This window comes from Lissotriton helveticus, chromosome 2_1 (assembly GCF_964261635.1).
Source record: "Lissotriton helveticus chromosome 2_1, aLisHel1.1, whole genome shotgun sequence".
In the NCBI taxonomy this organism is placed as follows: Eukaryota; Metazoa; Chordata; class Amphibia; order Caudata; family Salamandridae; genus Lissotriton; species Lissotriton helveticus.
Window position 1 is genome coordinate 1760360560 of NC_136059.1, and position 21313 is coordinate 1760381872.

Here is a 21313-nt window from a genome sequence, read left to right on the forward strand (position 1 = left end):
ATCAAGTCTGGAGGAGACTAAAGCAATAGCCACTGAGTGACGCAATTCAACTGGAATAAAAGGAAAGATCTTTCTAAGCGTCCTGATTATAGGAAAGCAGGTACTCGTTACACGATTGACCTGGGAGTCAAAGTTCAGGGAAGTGTCAAAGATTATTCCAAGATTTTTAGTCAGGTTAAGAGGCGTCAGGTTGAGAGGCAAAGGTAAAGGGCCACATTCCACAGGCCATCAACAGCAGGACCAGATAGATTCTTGTGCACCAAACATCAGCACCTCAGTTTGTTTCATTTTCAGTTGAGGAACATTTTCTTTCATCCAAATGTTAATCTTGATCATGCAGAGATTTAACTTATTAGCTACTGAGGGCAAGTTGTCAGAGATGGATACAATAATCTCTCTTGTTGGCATTTGAGAGTGCTTGAAAACCGCATAAAAGTAATAGTTCATCGAGACAAGAGACATACAGTTTAAAAAGAGGCTTGTGGGGACGTGGAGTACAATTTACTGTGTACACAACTTAGTTATAAGATTCTGTATATAAGTAATTGGGGCTGGAATGGCAGGGGATCCTTGGCTAGGATGCACCCTGCAGGTTGAATAACGGAAGCTTCCTGCTCGACATTATGTGCATTCTCATCTTTCTGAGATCATAGGATACCACAACCATTAACAATAACTATGGGTTACATTAATTTAGATGTGAAAAGATATCTACAATATATTTTTTTAAAGTATGTCATTGAAAGCAAGGATGATCCAGATGGTAATTACGGACTGGAACTGCTTATTCAGTATTTAAGAATTGCATTCAGGACAAGTCGATTTTTCAATTTTCAGTTCATCTATTTGTAGGATTCTTTCTACGGTAGGGGTCGAGCATCTACTTTCTTCAAATTAAAACATAGCTTTGTAGTCGCTACCAAATATTTTCAGTTTCTGTCATTTTAGCGTCTTACTTTTTATATCTCTTCTCAAGGAACCAGAGGCAGAAACTGTAGCAGCACAGCTAGCACCAGTGTACTGGTTGTTAAAACCAAGCTGTAACACAGAAGTATTAAAAACATGAAGAAGTGTCATGGCCTTATCTTAGAGACTCCTCAAAAAAGTCCATAACCAAGTGTTGGTGATGAAACGCCATTGTCTTATGTAGTTGGAAATGTCGAAAATTTCAAACATTTTTTTTAAAAGACTAACTGAAGGCGACCCAAGCTCAGGTATATTCTGCTCTCAAAGGGAACAAAAAGGCCAGTGTTCAGGTTCTACTAGAGCACAGCTTTCCAAACTGTGTGGCACGACACGTTACTGTATCGCGCCCCATTGTGGGTGTGTCGCGAGATGCGACGCGATGACGTCGACATCTGCGGCCGATATTAGGGGAATGCGAGCCTCAGTCAGGACGTGATCGTGTTTGCGACGTACAGGCGGAAGGCGAAGTAGTAGCGGAGCAGAGTGGAGCCTCATGGTCCGGAGCTCGATTCCCTGACTGTACCGAGGCTCAGTGGAGGCATTGTCCAAGTCTTAGCGGCAGACTGACGCGAGCAATGATTGCACCAGCCAGAGGCCAGTAGAAGTATTGTATTGACCTCCCCTCCGGTAGTGCTGCAGCGCTGCTCACGGCTGTTACCTGAGCGCGCGGCCTGTTGTGACTCAGTGACCTCGGAGCCACCTCTACCCCCTTCCCAGCCCCTCGGTAAGTAAGTGTTTTTTATTTACTCAACTTTTCATAGGCCCCCTATGCATCTTTCAGGAAAGTACTATCCGTGTGCGTGACCGCTGCATCTGCGGTGATAGTTTGCCCTCCGACCTCCTCTTCCTCATTAAAGAGGTCTTTAGCAACACCAAGCTGCATGCGAATGGCTTCGCATATGGTTGCATTTCCCTCGTTTTTTTCTCTCACAGTGACAGATGCCCCCTAATTTCAGGCAGAACAAAAATCAACTAATGATCAGGGAACTTTTCCGAGCGGTTTCTTTTCACCGTGAAAGTTAATGTCCCACAAAATGAAAAACATGTTGGTTCATAAACCGGAGACACAGTACCTGTTGTCAGAAATGTAGATTGAAGTCCCGTTCTTGCCGGAAGATTTCTCGGCATTAATCCACTTGCATCCACCAAACACACCCAGCCCCTGGCACCCACCCGGAGCCCTAAAACACCCCCAGGCCAAAATTCTACCCTGACCCAGTCCCTTGCCCTCAGTCCTAAAATTGCCCCAAACCCCCAAAAAGTTCAATGACCCCTGCCCCCCACCTTGAGCCTTAAAAGGGCCCCCAAGCCCAAAAAACGACCCCTCCCTCCCTGCCCTGAGACCTAAAACTACCCCGTGTGTCCCTACCGCAAATGATAAAAATTGGGTCAAACAATGGATTCTGCTTCTCTTTTCTCATTCTCTTTTTTCTTAGTATAGAATTTACTGGAAAAAGAAAATTAAGCGTAGTATAATTGTTTTAAAGCCTCCCGTCTCTAAATACTTACCCGTGTGGGATGTGGAGCAGATTTTGACTGTGGTTGAGAGTTGGGGCAACCATTACTTATTAAGTCTGAAATAAATTTCATGGAATTCGACTAGGTTGCTAAGTTTGGTGTCATTTAGAATAACTTAATATGTGAGAACCGTGGATGTCTCTCGTAGAAATTTTCTGTGAGAGGGTGTATCTTTTTAAATTAAAGAAGGACTAAGATCCTTTCACTAAAAATATTCTATTCATATTTTGACAGTGATGAAAGATTGTGTGTGGTTGGATTTGTGAAAGATTATGAAAGAAGAATGACACATTTAGAGGTAATGGAGTGGCACACTTGTTGATCTTTTACAAGTTGCCACATAATCCAGTTTCAATAACTATCCTGACATGGTGGCTGAAGGAAATGATGATAGAGGTGGATACAGATGTTGGTACATATGCTGCACATTCTGTGAGAGGTGCTTCTAAATCAATCAAAATCATCTGTGATGGGTAGAAGCTTGCAGGACACTATGAGAGCAGCAAACTCATCTAATGAGAGTATGTTTAGAAATGGTTATGTATAGCCAATGGTGAATGCAACTGATAATGTACTGGCTGGCAGGGCTTTGAACTTGCATATTAGCGCCCGTGGTCAGACAAAATGTACATTTTTCACAGCCTAGGGGCAAAAATCTGGATTTTGTTAAAGACATGCAGACTAAGAGTATCCCAACACTGTTATAAGTGGGGAAAGATTTGATACTGTTCCAGAAAGAACAATACAAGACAAGAGGAACAATCTTTGACTAGATAACAGAGATGAACTGAGTTTGGATTTGGCTGTGTGACAGGCAGCAGAGCCTGCTGATAAACAGAAAATGTTGAATGCAGAAATTCTATTCCATGTCAGGACATTTGTCGATTGTACAACGCACTGGCACTCGCCGACAGGTTGGAGGGACTGGCGGCGATTCTTCTAGCTGATATCAACAAAGTCTTTGACTCAATGAGCTGAGCGTATTTGTTTATCCTCCTTCAACGCCTACATTTTGGCCCTCGATTTCTTTCCTATCTCAAACTATATTTTGGTGCAGGTGGCTTGTGCCAGGTCAGACTCGTTCCTGATACAGCGGGAACGAAGCAGGGTTGTCCAGTCTCCTCTACTGTTTGCTCCTATGACTGCTCAGTTACTTGCGCACTAAAGTGAGCCTTACTGTATGCTGGATTGAGATGTTTGTGAATATAACTGTAAAACTAGAGTTGTTCAGTTAGCCATTATGATAGTGTTGCACTATGGTTGTTTGTACAGTCCAAAAGTCACGTTTCAAGCACACGCTTTTTTTGTCTTTTAAGGAAATGCTTTGTTAATATTTCTGGCTTTCAAAACTGTTTGTGATTCCAGCTCTGTGTTTACTGCTTACTCTTCTAGTGTACATTCACTGTCATATAGCTGAGTCTGAACTGAGGTGGAGAAGTGAGCTAAAGAATGATGATGGATTCAACTCCGATCTGTGCTTGGGGGGGGAGGGGGTCTGAACATTTTCAATGCTCCGTCCACAATCTCCTTGAGTTTGCTTTGTTTATAGGCCAATCTTAAGTCCTATGATATTATTGACTAGATTAGAACTAGATTCTTGAAAGAAGGCAGCCATTATTTTGAATACAGCTTGGGCAACAGTTTGAATTCCCAACCATTTGAGAGGTTTCAAAAACGTGGTCCTCCAACTTAATTAGCATTACCCATGGGCAATGTTGGCGTGGTGCTTCCACCTTCAATGGCATGTTTTCCGCGTGGCGCACTGCTACCTCATTTAGGTTGCCTGTCTCTGGTCCAGTCAAAAAGGCTTCAGTGTCATAGCAGAGCAATATGTGGTAGTTTATGTGATTATCTCTTGGCTGTTTCCAGTTCAAATAAGTACATTAAAAATGAGACATTGATTTGTTTTTTTAGGAAAGTAAGCAATCTAGTTTGGTGGGGAAGACCATGGCATGGAAATGTAAGGGCCTTCTGATATTGGATGGAAGATAATTTTGGGTTCGGGACAGCTCACTTGGCATTGTGAGTCTGCCAGAGCCAGCGCCTATGCAGTTATCACTTCTGTCACACCTTATGCTCAGAGCTCTGATTTCACATGATTATCTACTACTCAAATCCTGAAATGTTACTGGAGAGAATGAAGACTAAGCAAGGCATAAGATTGTTAAACTTCGTATCTTATGTTCTTCCTATCTCTAGATTTCCATATTTCTTCATTTTCGCGGGAAGGCAAACAAACTCAAAATGAATAGGTTTATAATTCGGAAGCAAAAAAGCTGGTCACAATGACGTTTGCGAAGAACAAAATGTAGCAACTATTGAGCAAAGTACCCAAGAATCAACTGAATGCTCAGCACGTAAGAAGTGTAAAGGGAAAATCGCCAATCCCCGTTTATATAACAAAGCTTATATGGAACTGGGGTTCACATTTTCTGGTAATGAAAACCATCCTTGTCCCCAGTGTTTAGTTTGTGGGGAAATACTTGCAAATGAAAGTATGGTACCAAATAAATTAGGAACACCATTTTACCACAAAACACAGCCATTTGTCAGCAAAACCAGTAGAATACTTTATTGAGCTTGCAAAATCTATAAGGAAGCAGTCTGCAACATTCACAAAGAGAATGAAGACATCAGAGAAAGCTCAAAAGGCAAGAGACTTGGTTGCTCAAATAATTGCCAAAAACAAGGAATCACACACTGTTGCCGAAACCACCATTAGGCAATCTTGCAGTGCTATTGTTCGAACAATGTTTGGGCCAGAATTTGAGATTGAAGTTAATAAAATCCCTTTGGCAGATACACAATTGGAAGACTGATTCAAGATATATCTGCTAACGTTAAGCTGCAAATGAAGGATATTTTTCAAGACGACAATATGATCTTTGCATTGCAACTAGATGAATCAACAGATGTCAGTGGGTTAGCTCAATTACTGGTTTGTATACGTTTATTCATACTGACACAATTATTGAGCAATTCCTGTGTTGCCTAGAACTTCCATTGAGAACTAGAAGCGAGGACATATTTCAAACTTTAGATTGCTTCACGAAGGAAAATAATTTGTGCTGGTTAAATTGTGTTGGGGTATGCACTGATGGCGCACCATCAATGGTTGGCTCAACAAAAGGTTTTATAGCTTTAGTAAAGAAAAAATGAAACTATCATATTTACTCATTGCTTTTTACATCGCGAGGCACTAGTCGCGCAAACCATTGGGAATGAATTAAGGGAAGTTATGGACAAAGTGATTCAAATGGTGAATTACATTAAAAGTCGACCTCTTAAATCAAGAATATTTGCTCATATTTGTGAACAAATGGGTGCAAGGTTTAAAAAGCTCCTACTGCACACAGACGTTCGTTGGCTCTCAAGAGGTCGAGTGCTTTGTCGTGTATACGAATTGCGTGACATGATGCTTAAACTTTTTGAGGACAATAAGCAGCACGAATTCTGTGGCCTAATTCAAAACAAACTTTGGTGCACAAAATTGGCATATCTTGCTGATATATTTGAACATTTGAATAAAATTAACACCAGTATGCAAGGAAAAGGAGAAAATATCTTAACAGCAGTAGATACAATTTGTGGTTTGAGAGTCAAAATAAAAATTTGGGAAAGGAAAGTGAAAGAAGGTAGTTTTGAAATGTTTTCCAAAACAGATGAGTGCCAGATGAAATGCGATATCAGCCCGCTGATTGTTGACCATTTAACATTGCTCGGAGAGAAAGTTTCTCATTACTTTCCAAATATTGCAATCCAAGACTATGATTGGATCAGAAATCCATTCCTTTCAGCTGCACCTGGGAACTTCTCTCTTATTGAAGAAGAAGAAGAAGAAGAATTAGCTGAAATAAAAAATGATCGAAGTATGCTCATGAGGCATTCAGAGGGTGATTTAGACAGCTTTTGGGTTCGTGTTACAAAAATGCACCAAACTTAGGTAAAAAAGCATTAAAAATTCTCTTGCAGTTTTCTACTACATACATTTGTGAAGTATCCTTTTCAACAATGAAAAACTTAAAGACACTGAAACGTGGATGCTTAAAAATGCTTGATGATGAAATTCGAGTGTCTTTATCAAATATTCAACCAAATATTGACCAACTGTGTTCGTCCTCTCAGCCTCATATATATTTCATTGAAGAAGTAAGACAAGTGCTGTTGTTTTTATTCACATGTTGTAATTCTTGTGCTACGAGACACTTTCCAAATGCTGAAATCCAAGACTATGATTGCATCAGTGTCCTTAATATTCCACCAGATATTGAGAAGCTGTGTTAATCTTATCCACCTCATTCATCTCAATAAAATAGTAAGTGCTGTTGTTTTTATTCAAAGTTTTTCATTCTTGCACATATTTTCATATTGTTAGTCATAAAGGACATCATGTTTTGAAAATGTATGTGTGTTATATTACAAATCATACATTTTTTTAAAAAATCAATTAACTGTTTTGTGCGATATGTTGTGCCCCCATACATTGATATTTACAATTTCTATGACATATGTATTTGTCCATCTCTCTTATATGCAGTTAATTTTAGCTCAAAGCGCTCAATGGAAAACATATGACTAGTGTTATTTTCTGTTGCCTTTTGGCGCGCTGCGCAGAGGAAAGCGGTCCCACCCGAGTTCAATGTGCAGAGACCGGTTGATAAGTTGCAGGATTGTTTTATCACTCACAATTCCCGCTTCCAGAACGGACTTTTGTATAACTCATATTCAGCAAGGCAGCAGGTGGACTTTGTGCGTGGTTGAAAAGGGTTGGCAGGGCGTACAAGTCAAGTCAAGTCAGAGAATTTATATAGCGCACTACCTACCCAGAGGGTCTCAAGGCGCTTAGAAATGGGAGGAGTATTACTTGTCAAATATCCATGTTTTAAGTTGCTTTCTGAATGCTAGGTGGTTCTGGGTGAGGCGAAGGTAAGCGGGGAGTGAGTTCCATGTCTTAGCAGCCAGGTAGGAGAATGATCTGCCTCCCATGGTGGTCTTGTTGATGCGAGGTACAGTGGCGAGGGCTTGGCTGGAAGAGCGAAGTTGGCGGGAGGGGGTGTAGAAGGATAGTCGTGAGTTGAGGCATTCTGGTCCGATGTCGTAGAGTGATTTGTGTGCGTGGGTTAGCAGTCGGAAGGTGATTCTCTTATTGACGGGTAGCCAGTGGAGGTCTTTCAGGTGACCAGAGATGTGTTCGTTGCGCGGGATGTCTAATATGATCCTGGCTGAGGCGTTTTGGATTCGTTGGAGTTTCTTCTGGAGTTTAGCGGTAGTACCGGCGTAGAGGGTGTTTCCGTAGTCCAGACGGCTCGTGACTAGAGCATGGGTGACTGTTTTCCTTGTTTCGTTGGGGATCCAGCGAAATGTTTTTCTGAGCATGCGGAGAATGTTGAAGCAGGATGAGGTAACGGCGCTGACTTGTCTGTTCATTGAGAGTGAAGAATCCAGGATAACGCCTAGGTTCCGTGCGTGGTCTGTCGGGATGGGTGCTTTTCCAAGGGCTTCCGGCCACCAAGAGTCGTCCCATGCAGATGGGGATGTACCTAAGATGAGGACTTCTGTTTTGTCTGAGTTCAGTTTCAGACGGCTTTGTTTCATCCATTCGGCAACTTCTTTCATTCCTTCGTGTAGGTTAGTTTTGGCGGTGCTGGGGTCATTGGTGAGAGAAAGGATTAGTTGAGTGTCATCCGCGTAAGAGATGATGTTGAGGTTGTGTTGGCGGGCGATGGTCGCGAGGGGGCTCATGTAGACGTTGAAGAGGGTGGGGCTGAGTGAGGATCCTTGAGGTACGCCGCAGATGACTTCATTGGCCTCGGACTTGACCTGCCCTTTTTTTGCCGTAAATCACTGGGGCATAAGTCAATGTGTGCATCATTATATTCTTGTTTCATGCACAAACCTAACCTTTCTTACACTCAGTTTTGCCAGTCACTGGCTTTGTTAGACCAGATTAACAATTGCTTTATTAACCTTCCGGCTTTCTCAAATTTGCTTGGAAATGCACCATTTGCCCACTACTTTTTCAAAAATTTCTTGGGGGAGAACCCTCCAAACCCCCCTTGGGTGGTTCGTGCTCGCTCGCTGCGCTCGCGTTACCGTGTACCAGGTACTCTTTCACGAAAATGTGTCACCAACATCGAAAGTTTGGAAAGCTGTGTACTAGAGGATTGCACAAAGCTGTCCCTAACAGTGTTTGAGATCAGCTCCTCTAAAGCACACAAACTGATGGCCTGGCACAGGACTATCACAATTGACAAGTTTGCCATGCAGGAAACCAGAGGTGTAGCTTAGTCTCGGGCATTTCAAGGGGTATGCCTCAAGTTTCCCCAACTAAAAAAAGCTGCAAGCCGCAGAGTGAATGGCCAAAATGACCAAGGTGGGGGATGTCGGTACCGGTTTGCATAAGTTGGGCCTCTGGGGCGGATTTAGAGTTTTGCTGACGGGTGCTCCCGTGCAATGGCACCAGAGTACCCTGTTTTTTGTTTAACTTTGTTTTTATTGATTTTACAACAACTTTGAAGCTTACAGTGCATTATTTTCGTTTGCTTTGATCAACATTGTTAATACAAGACAGAGCATGGCTTTACAGACATAGCTCGCTCTGCATCTACATACAAGCCGGCCGATATTAACTGTTATAGTGATCTTTGTCCAGCAATCGGCTTGACATCATAGTGTACTGTTTTCAATTTACTTAATGCTTAGTCAACAACATGACAAAAACCTAAACCAGAGTACCCTGTTTGCATACCTCCATGTTCACTGGCACGATTTTGAGTTGGGTGGACCGTAAATTTTACGCCGACTGAGTAAAATGTACTCAATTGGTGTAAATAATGTACGGGCAGTCCAACGGAGTAGGGGCCTTCAGAGGTAAGCCTTCCGACTGTCTGCCTGATTTAGGGTGGACAATAGTATTTTTATTTTATTCCATCACTGCCAAATATATCCTGGTGGTGAGACGGAGAAAAAAGAAAAATAGAAATGGCCTTCACACTATGGGAGTGAAGGTCATGGAGTAATGGTCATTAGCGCCCCACCCCCCCACCATCACCCCCCTCGGCCCCCTTTTCACGTAAACTTGTGTTTTGGGAGTTTGCTTTTGAAAAAAAACTTTGGAAAAGTATGACGGTCAACCGTCACACTTTTCTTACATTGATAGAAACCACTAGGACGGCAGCTGTTTCCAATATATAAGGAATTAAATAATTTTATAAAGCTCACAATACCAGAGGGCATCTTAGCGCTAAGCAAATCAAGACCCAGGGGGGCCATCAGCCAGCAGGGGATCGAAGGTGTTGCACAGTGGAGTGGGAATAGCCACGTCTTCAGCTGCTTCCTGAACAGCTGCAGGATGGGTTGTGAGAAAAGTACAAGAGGCAGGGAATTCCATATCTTCCCACCGCAGTATGCAAGCGTTCTTCCACCCCATTTTGCTGTTCATTCTTGGGACAATGACCATGTGCGCAGAGCTTGATCTAAGGTTCCTGCTGGGCGAATACCAGGAGAACTGATCTTGAAAAAGACGGACCGGCTCTATTAAGGGCCTTGTGGATTAGACACAGAGCCTTGAAGGAGATCCTCTTCTCCACTGGCAAGCAGTGAAGGCCATGGAGTAGATGAGAAATTGGTTTAAACTTGGGGACCTTCAGTTCTTGCTACATCATTCTGTAAGGACTGCAGTTTTTTTTAATAAAGTATTTATTTGGAGGTACCTAAATAGAGGGCATTACAGTAGTTAATTTGAGGCGATGAGAGCCATCATCACAGTTTTCTGTAGTTCAAATGGAATGATGGGAGAGGTTTTTTTTTTTTAGAACCCTCAGCATAAAGGTGCCAGGAAGACCAGCCGTTCACCCCTATGGCCCAGCTTTTAGGTACTGCCCTACGCAGATGTAGGCCAGAGATTGTGGTACTGTTCTCATCAAACCATACTTTTCACAACTTTATGGCATCTTGGGTTAAGTTATTTATGCAAGTATGTGGCCTTCAAATGCCTTCTCGGATCCTCCTTACTGGTGTAGTACTCTGGAGAGAACATCTTGGACAAGTGGGGTGAACTTTCGATAAGTTGAAGTACCTATGGCTCAGGCATAGTGTTCATCTATGTGTGCTGGGATGCAGAACACCTTATAAAATTTGTCAAGATCCTCCCAATAGTATAGACCCTTCTAACCAGAACTGTGCCTGCCATTGCAAAGATCAGATGAACAGTCCAAACAGAAAGTAAAAACATTGGGAATATCAGTTCAAAGTGATGGCTTATGTTAACAGCTTTTGAAAAGCATTTGCTTAGTATACCAACAGAACACAAGCAATACTGCAAGTTGAACATATACAATATCATTTAAGCACACAAATTGGAAACATGGTAGAGTTGAGAGCCTGACAAAATACCTTAGCAGGAAGAGGATAGAGACCTTTCTTAGGAATTACATTTGGTTTCACAAATGCTAATGGTTTCCTTTGCAATACTCTGTTAATGGGTCTAGTAGTCGACACCGCTGGCTGAACATCCACCAGGTTTACATAAACTGCAAAAAAGCAAATTCATAACAGAGTGTCAACTGCTTTACAAATAATACAATAAGTAGAGTACAAATGGGAAAATAGTACAGCTTTCAATTTCAAGCAATTTTTATTATGAACAAAAAGCTTTTAGAGAATGTAACAAAATTGAAAGTCTATAAGATTTAAGGGAATAGAAGACAAAATGCCCAGGAAAGTGAATAAACTCCAAATGCTAATCAGAGGAATGTGCCTGTGCCAAGTTATTAGAGAAGCCTACATTTGTCAGTCATTGGTTGTTAGAAGTTGGCAAATATGACTTTCCTGTATTCTTATTTTCCGCTTCACAAACATTTCATCGAAAGAGAAAATGTCAAATTTCAAATACGAATGTATTTGATGGCATTGCCGGGGGCATTACACAAGCGAGGCTGCAGCTCCAGCACTATGTTCACTATGCTCATTGTCATCGCGCATCTCTGGTGTCTCCTATTAGTGGTAAAGTTAGGCAATGAGCTACAATGGATCAACAGTGAGCCACTGAAGTTCAGAACTGTAGTGGTACTCTGCTGAGATAGGCATAGCGTGTCTGGCTGTCTTCCTCTATGCCAGACAGAGAAGTACTCCTCTTACCTAATCTGGAGTCATCACTGCTTGGGGCCACTGATGTAAATTGCTGCCTAGGGTTGAGGCCATAGATGATATTTACTACATATGGCCACTGAAGTTGTTGACTGCATGCCTGTGGCAATCGATTCTCAACCTCACGGGGTCCAAAAAAGATGCTTCTACATGTAAGCATCCTATGGCTAATATAGATGCTTGTTAATGCCTGTGGTCAATGATGTATACATTCCTTGATGCCAATGATACTCCTTACTGCCTGGCCCACTGAGGATCATTGCCTGGGATATGTAAGCATGTCATAATGTAGAACTGCATGGGTGCCTATGTCTACTGGGCTATGGTGTACTGGTCTGCGCATGCATGCTCCATTATTCCTCCAACTGCGTAAGTACACAAATGCAGGATCAATGTCATTATGTTTGGTAAATTGTATGCATGTGCATACACTATACAAAAATCAAAACCAAATATTTTGCCAATACTTCATTTTGTTTTTTCTTCCTTACTTTTCCACTTCGATGCATGCTCCCCTTGCAGAATTCTTTTGTGAGGAGTAATAACGATACAAGCAGCATTTGAGAGAGGTACTGAATGAGCATGTGTCCTTCACATTTCCCAATGCAATGCACAATAGTAATGTGCACAATTTATTTTAATATGTAGCAAAATTTGGTGCACAGGGATGAGACGGTGCTAGTGCGTAGGTTAGAGTCACCACTGCAATGTACTTTAATAAGATTGCTTTAAATATAGTTTGTCAATAACGAAAACTACCACAAGTAAAGAAGCATCCATGACAGACCGAAAAATTGCACATTGTGACTCCTATTTAAAACGCTCATGTGTCTTCGGGAAGGTAACTGTTAAGACCATACCCTATTACAATATTTATAATCCATTACAAGTGATAATCAAAAATGCCTCAATTTTTCAGTAGAAATTTAAGAAAATCCTCAACTGGAAGCACTGTCATAGACAGCTGACCAAATTAGTGGCCCAATTATGAAAAAGTCTCAAAAATGCACCAATGGTATATATCTATGCATTAAGTGCATCTAAGCGGCTTCAGGAATTCCCAAGAATTTACAGAAGCAGGACAAGAAATAGTACTCCTAGAAAATATTTGTGATCAGCATTTTAGCATGAACAAATATGCTGTGTAGATTTGCTCATGCGAAAACCTGAGTGTATGCAAGTTCACTTTCCCTCCAACCACTTTTGCCCCCAAACCTGGAAGAAGGTTTACGTTTGCCATTGTAAGAAGTACATTTCCAACATTTCTCAGTATGGGAAAAATTAGAGAAGAGTGGTTGAAAACCGGGGGGGGGCCGCAATTGAAGAAGCGGCGGCCGCCATATTGGGCGCGAGGCAGCGCTAAACTATACCAGTACCACAACAGGATATACGAGGCTTATTATTAGCCATGGAGAAGAGCCTGCAAGGAGGAATAGCCTCACTAGGCACAAAGATGGACGCACTTTCCTATCGAATGGACCGTATGGCGGAAAGACTAGATAAACAGGTGGAGAGGATGGATATGGCGAAGCGCCGCATTACGGAGGTGGAAGAAGCGCAGACTTCCTTGGATACAGACAACAAACAGAGCCATGCAGTCACTATTGGACAAGACAAAGGACTTAGAAGCCCGCTCTCGGCGGTGCAACTTACGTATCACAGGCCTACCCGAGACCACGCAGACAGGAAATATGGAGGTCTTTGTCGAAAATTTGCTTAAGATACTACTCGGCGACTCTGCCTTCTCTGCTATGTTTGTTGTGGAAAGAGTTCACCGCTCTTTGGGCCAGAGACCTAAACCAGGGGCACCACCGAGGCCAATAATAGCCAAGTTACTTAACTACAGAGACCGCGATGTAGCACTGCGGTTAGCAAGAGATAAACAGCCTCTGCAGTTCGAAGGGTCGACCCTTTCGCTGTTTCCGGACTTCACCGCTAAGGTGCAAGAGGCTAGGCGACAATTCACACCGATGAAGACAATTGTGCGAAATGGGAGCGGATTATGCGATGCTATACCCTGCGAAACTCAGGATTAACGGACAGGGGACGTCTTTGATTTTCACGGATCCCAAAGCACTGCAGAGAGCCCTTAAGGAATGGCAGAAAGAAGATAGACCTTCCCCAAATGGAGAGACTGGCACGGCTGGGGGCTCTTTGGACGATCAGGACTAATGTTGCATTACACAGATAAGTCACTGAGTCTGCGCCCCTGGGATGTGGAGACACGAGTGGGGGGGGGGGGTTCTGTTGGCTGTCCTGTTTGGGATGCATCCCTTATTACTGGGTGGCTTGAAGTGGCTCGGAGAGTGGTTTGTAGGTGGGGGCACCTCTGGAAAAAGACTAACTTGGTCAGATTCTGACATTCTCCAGGTGACGGCTCCAAGTAGGCAGGTATATAACACACTGCTTTAGAATAGGGATGTCTCTTTTATATAAACCTGTAGCGCACGGATGTCAGGATTTATGGTTGGGGGGGACGATATTTTGATGGATATGTTCATTCATAGTAAGTTGCTTGAGAGAACCCTAGATATTGCCGAAGGTTACGAACCTTAAGATGCGGGTTAGGGTCACGCACATTTTATTTTGATATTGAGACGGGGGAGGAAGGGGTGGCAATATGAATAAGTTCTATACAAAACTCGAATACTGCTTGCTGCCCACGTGTGATTTCCACTGAATTTGGACTACAGGATCTGTTCCCTTATGTGTTTGGAAATTTTTGGGTTGGGAGGGGAGATCGGGGTGGGTTGGTTGAGGAAAGGGGATGTTCGCGGCCTAGTTGGGGATGGGAAGGAGTGGGTGGGCGTGGGACGGGGGGCAGGAAGACGCGTCTGTGTCTGCCTGGGGGAAGAATGTTCTAATGCAGATGATGTTGTTCGCAAGTTACCACACATGGCAGTAACAGACTACTTTGAGATGATATATGTACAGACCCCATTGACAGGATACGTAGACAGACTATGGCAACTGAGATGACACGGACAGAGGAAACATTGGACACTCGGACGTTGAGGACCTGGAACATACGAGGCCTCTACCACAGGAAGGTTAGAAAGGGCCTACAATACTTTGCCAGATATGGGGTGGATATAGCACTTTTACAGGAGACGCACGTACCCATGGATAGTCATACTGCGCTATAGGGGCTTCTTGGGTAATGTCCACGCAGCGGGATTCACAACGCACGCAAGGGGAGTCCTTACGTGGGTCAATCCGAAAGCACACCTGACTATGACACCATTGGTGACAGACTAGGATGGAAGATATACGATCACGAGATGCTGTGGTAAGGGCATGGATCTCTGCATAGTAAATACATATGGCCCCAATTACGACCACCCAGACTTCTATTCAGAGATAGCTGCCAGGATTATGACACACTCAGGAGTTGAGATACTTTGGGGGGGTAGACTTTAATATGACTAGAAAATCACACAGAGGTCGGACGGCCCTGACCGGCGTCCTTCAGCCTCCGCCAGGTTCTTGGAGACACAAATGATCCGCCTGGACCTGTGTGACGTATGGAGGCACAGACACCCCACAATATGAAGCTCCACACATTACTCGTCACAATATAATATACATACTAGGATAGATTATTGGCTGGCCACACCACACTCAACCTCCGCAATTCCAAGATGTGAGATACTCCCTCGCACATATTCGGACCACTCACCTGTATTGATATCGGTTGCCACACCAGCACGACATATCCCGCCATTTGCTTGCCGTTTTCCCCCATACTTGTTACTGGATGCCTCCTTCAAGGAGGAACTGGCGATTGCCACATTTTTTTACACCAATGAGGGGTCAGTGGCATCGTTTCAGAATATCTGGGAAGCATTTAAGCTGTACGTTAGGGGAATCACCATCTCAAAGCACTCAGGAGTACTCAGATCGATCAGGGGTAGGCTACAGACATTAGAATCTAAGCTTAAAGAGCGGATCACAGCGAAGCTCTCGCCCGGGAGCTGACCACGACACTACAAGAATATCACGAGGAAGCGGACTCTGAAGTTAAACACTTTGGAAAATACGCTATCGCTAGTTCATATGGCGAAGGAGAACGCCCAGGTGCTGTGCTGGCGCAGATGGCCCAACGGAGAAGGAGCAGAGGGGGGGATACCCGAAATGAGATGTGAGACAACGAACGTACCTCTCACGAACGCTCAGGTAGCAGAGAGATTCCGGAAGTACTACTCTACCTTATATGCCTCACGCGGCCCCGCATCAGATGAGCGGATTCTTGATTACCTTTCTCATATTGAGCTGCCCGGGCTTTCCGATATGCACCGTAAATTCTTAGGGTGCCCGATAGAACGGGAGGAAATAATGTTGGCATTGTCAGCTATGAAGCCTGGTGGAGCGCCAGGAAGCGATGGCCTTACTGTGGCTTTTTACAAGGCATTCACGGACCTCCTGCTTCCTAGACTGCTTACCCTATTTGAGGATATGGCAGATACGGGCACTATGCCGCCTACAATGCGTGAGGCAATACTGGTCACTATTCTCAAACGAGGTAAGGACCCGGTGGACTGTGCATCATACCGACCCTTATCGTTACTGAATGTGGATGCGAAGATATTCGCCAAACTGATTGCCAACCGCCTCAGTCCAATGATCACCGCGTTAGTGGCCACGGACAGGCTGGATTCGTACCCACGCGAAATCTTACATACAACCTTAGAACAGTCTTCGCAGCCTTCCAGCACACACGCCCGTAAGTCCCAGCGGTGCCCGTCTTCCTGGACATGGAAAAGGCCTTCGACTCTGTCGAATGGCCTTTTCCAAGACATGTTCTGGGTCGGATGGGTGTGGGACAGCTGTTCTTACAACTCCTAGCTACATTGTATACCTCCCCAGTGGCCCGTGTCCGAATTGGCGCGCTTGTTACAGAAACAATACAGATAGGGAGAGGCACGAGACAAGGCTGCCCCCTCTCCCCTCTTTTATACGCATTAGCAGCAGAACCTCTTTCTTGCGCCCTGCGCGAATACCACAGCCACAGGGGCATCCGATTTCCTACATACAATCTGATTGTCTCCACATATGCGGACGATACCCTTCTATATGTTAGGGACCTAGTGACCCACCTATCGGCGGTTCTGCGCGAGGGGGTCTTATTTGGCTCTCTGTCGGGCATCCATGTCAACTGGAACAAGTCCATCATGTTCCCACTTACCCCATCCACGAGGAAATTCGACCCGGAATACCCCATTCAGTGGACCACGGATGCAGTACGGTATCTGGGGATCCGACTCCACAACGACTCAGAGGTGGTTCTAAGGGAAAACTACGGGACAGCGGTCTCCAAACTGGAGGAGGACATTGACAAATAGATCACCTTGTCATTGTTGGGACGAGTCGCACTCATGAAAATGATTGTGCTGCCACGCTTTCTGTTCCTGTTCTGTAACATCCCTATGGTGCTATCTAATAATTTCTTCAGACAATTACGAGGACTAATGGTCCGGCTGGCATGGGGCTGGGAAACAGCCGAGAGTGGCGTGGAACATACTCACTCGCCCATACACAGCAGGGGGCCTGAATGCCCCTGATCTGGAGCTATACTACTGCGCAGCGCAGGCCGCACCTGCATATCACTGGATACATGGCCCGACGAACATCCCCAACATTTGCATCGAAACGATTATAGCAGACCCGACGCCCCTACCAGCGCTGCTGGCAAAACCCAGAGACCAACAGACTAGCTTCCTGGACTCCTTAAATGCGGTCACGCACTCTTGGCACCACATGATGGATATACAGGCGTGCAGTCTACTTTACGCCCTGACAGCCGCAATTGAGTGGTGCACCTGGCTGACTCCATGCTTGGATAAAGCAGTGTTGACGGCACTGAAAGCGTTGAATATTCATAAGATGGGAGATCTGTTCGCAGAGGGCACCCCACGTACCTGGGACGAGATCAAAGTAGAGGATAACGGCAGCCCACTGTTGTGGCGTTTCCAGTTCCACAGAGTGAGACAAGCACTAAGAAGCCTCTTAGGGGAGGATATGGAGGAACCACAGACAGTCACAGCCTTTAGTTACGTGGTTAACGCCAAGTCCCCTGCTGGATTAATAACCAAGCTGTATAGCATAGCCCTGGAGGAGAGAACAGCGGAATACGCTAAGCCGAGACTGGCGTGGCAGACAGATCTTCAAACCGATCTGAATGAAGAGATTTGGCAGTATTGCTGCACAAGTCCCAAACTAATATCTCTCAACGGTAGGCATAGGTTATGCACTTTAAATACCTGAACAGGACTTATTACACACCTGAAAGGCTGCATACATATAGACTTCGGGACAGTCCTAACAGTGAGAGATGTGGGGCCCAAATTGCGGATTTCCTACGTGTAGCGTGGTCCTGCCCGGAAGTTCAGACATTCTGGTGCGCCGTATATAAGGAGGTTAACGACACTACACAATTAACACGGACCCCTTACTAGCTATATTAGGTTACTCTCAGCCCCTACGACCGACACACAGACTAGTTGACATGGCTTTTCTAATGGCTAAGAGATGTGTAGCACTCAGATGGATGAGGGGCCCGACCCCCACGTTGACGCACTGGTCCAGAGAGATGACATACTGTTGTACTCAAACGGAGCTCTGCAGCGACTTGCTACCCCCTCGTAATAGACCCAAAAACTTTTGGTCCAGTTTTTTAGAGAGGAAACAGGTATGGAATAATTCGGAGGACGAGGACGTAAGCAATCAGTCAGAGGGTGAGACTGGACTAGTGACAGACACCATACCGCGTAATACCCTACCCTCACACACTGTAGACTGATGGCGAGTATACTTACACTGGGACATATAGTAGGAGCCATTAAAAGGAGTGTAACCTATCAGTATATTTGCATGGAGGGACTTTTTGACACGCCCCTGAGTGGGTCATTAGGTTTGTTACATAGAAAAAGACGCACTGCGGCAACAGACACCTGCTTAGGAATGTATGAAATTGCCTGTACCTTAGATGTCATTAACGTATGCCAATGCCTGTGCTGGTTTGTTGTTTCTTTTGTGAAATGCCAATAAAAAATAAAAATAAAAAGTTGTTGAAAACCCTTAAAACATGCAAGTTAGTAGGTTTACACAGACTCAAAAGTGGATTCTACCCCTGGAAATTTTGCTTACCACAAAAGGGGATTGCAAGTATTCAAACACTACTATTGTATGAGCCCTAGTATAATCAGAGAGACTATATCAGAGCTCTTATACAATAAGATTGCTGCCATCATTTGTCACTGCACTACATGGCACCAAAGGGACAAGGACAAGTGGATTTTGTTAAAGGACAAGTAGATTTACGAAGCCCCCTCCCCCCAAGACAAGTAGATATTTTATTAAATTCCACATCCCTGAACCCTCCAACTATTGTGCGACCAACAAATCAAAATTACGATTTTATTAAGGACACCGACATGAGGATGTTTTTCAATTACTTTACAGAACAATAGTGGCCATACAACAAAAAATTTACTTCAATACTCATGGGAGTTCATCTCCAAAAAATAAGTAAAGAAACCAACGGAAAAATCAAATTTTCAGCAACTTTAGCTCTTCGGTCTCTGCCACCATTCAGTGCTGTGTGTCGAAAAGGTCATTAAAAACCACAGACTTAGTCTTCATCGTCTATAGTCTTATTTTGTAATAAAAATACATTTCATCACCAGTCTGATTATAAACACGCAACATTCTTCGTAAACAAATGAATACAACCTATCATTTAAATCAGAGGAATGTTAAGTGCCACACGTGCCAATAGAGTACACAATACCACTGGAAAAAGTACAAGTAACAGTAGTGTGGGGTAATCTTCACCTGCGTGTCCTAAACAAATCAAAACTTTGACGCAAAAAATAGGAAAATGTGTATTTACCACATAAAATGCTACTTCCGAAACAAGTGTGAAATAAAATATCTGGGGACAGACAGTGACTGACTCTTTAAAGCTCTGTACATCACACATCTTTTAGGCCCGGGAGACCACATACAGGTCTACTACTTTGGCTATGTGTCAAGTATACACAATGGTGGCATTTTGAAGGTGGAGAGACCACTACTGTGTGTTGTAGTAAAGCAGGGTTGCAACAATTCCCCCCCTATGGAATAGGACACCGGCATGATGGTGGCAATGGGAGTTCCCTGTGTCTGTGCCAGTGAGAGACAAAAAGGCTTCGAGAGTTTCAGAAAGACATTCTGTGGCACCCTTAAGGTAAAGGATTCTCTCCTGTCTGGACTAGGATCACATTACATATTACAGCGTTTGGCAAAGCAGCGGGAGAGGCAAAGCCCTCCATGTGAACAGCGGCAGATAACAGACCCAAACTGGACATTGCATAGAGCAACAGCAGTACGAGGCAGTGAGTGATGAAATGGTTCAAAGGTGGTAGAGAAGGGAGGGGCAGAATTCCGCCTGCCACAAACAAAGAAAGGGTTGGAGGTGAGCTGGATTTAGTTGTTGGTAAACACACTGATGACCTTAAGGGTGTGATTGCTGTGCAGGACAATAATCTGAGGAAGCTGCACACAGTGCAGAAGGAAGCCATCTCTATAATCATGACTGGGGTGTACTGAAACGAAGGTTACAGGTCATGGCAGACCTCAAGATGTGTTCCGCGGGCCACATGTGGACTCGGCAGATCACGTGCAGGCAGAACTGGATGCTGAATCTTATTTCAGAAGAAGGGAAACTGAGGTACGGCTGATTATGGATAACACTATACACATTGGACCAATGTAGACTCCAAGAGATATGAAAGGGATTACTAAATTAAATAAGTTATCAGAGGCACTAATTTTGAGACATTCTACTACTGGCCTCGTCTCTTGGTCAAACAAGATCTGGCTGCTGGTTACAGGCCAAGAGAAAAATAATTATATCATGTCCTTCCCCCCCCAGAAGCAAAGGACTTTCTAAAAATGGCTAATAACTGGAATGAAAATGGATTTTTTTATATATGTTTGGACCATCTAATCTCCTATTCTTAAAACAGATTTCAAATACTGGATGTCCACCATCTTGAAGTGTATGTACAGAATCCATGAAATGAACTTTCTCCCATTTACACTAAGGATAAGCTACTGTCTTTGTTTAACGAGAAAGACTTATTAAACCTGTGGAGTTCAAAGTTGAAGGGCAAAATGCTCCATTTCTTAGCGAATGGTTGCTTTTAATGCTTACTGCTGTTTCTATGAAGAGAAGAGAATCTTTCTCTAAGAAACCGTTAAAATGATGTTCCAAAAATTAAATCCACTGGATAGTCTGTAACATTCAAGTACTGTGTGCCAGTAGCATTGCATAGGCGGCAGAATATAAGGGTTTGTGCGGCTTAGGGGGCCATCAATAACTTATAAAAAAAAGAGCACAAAGATTTGGCCAATACCTTTCACATTGTATATTAGCTGGAAGCAGTGAAGCTCATGCATCACTACGCACTCACTTTCAGCATTTCCAAAGGTACTGAAGTGGGATATCCAAGACAAACATTAATGCTGCGATTGTAAGCCATCTCATTTGTAGACCGTTTGCACCCAAGCATTACACCGATCAATGTAAAATATTTTCATTAACTGTTGAAACACTGCCCTTTTTAAATGCACCAAACGGCGTACTACCTTTTTAAAGTATAATTTGGACTCATTCATAAGGAAAATTACTTAATGTGTG

General features: G+C 43.8%; 1 protein-coding gene across 4 annotated transcripts in view; it reads right to left on the bottom strand.

The window, feature by feature from the left end:
• Positions 1 to 21313, bottom strand: part of LOC144818885 (RNA exonuclease 1 homolog) — a 1142074-nt gene that overhangs the window by 897476 nt on the left and 223285 nt on the right. For all 4 annotated transcript variants that reach the window (XR_013607172.1, XR_013607173.1, XM_078676714.1 and 1 more), the window contains exon 5: positions 10879 to 11015. Coding sequence is in view for 2 of the 4 variants with exons in the window: in XM_078676714.1 (XP_078532840.1) it covers positions 10879 to 11015 (137 nt within the window). In the remaining 2 variants the exon portion in view is untranslated. The remainder of the gene's footprint in view (positions 1 to 10878; positions 11016 to 21313) is intronic.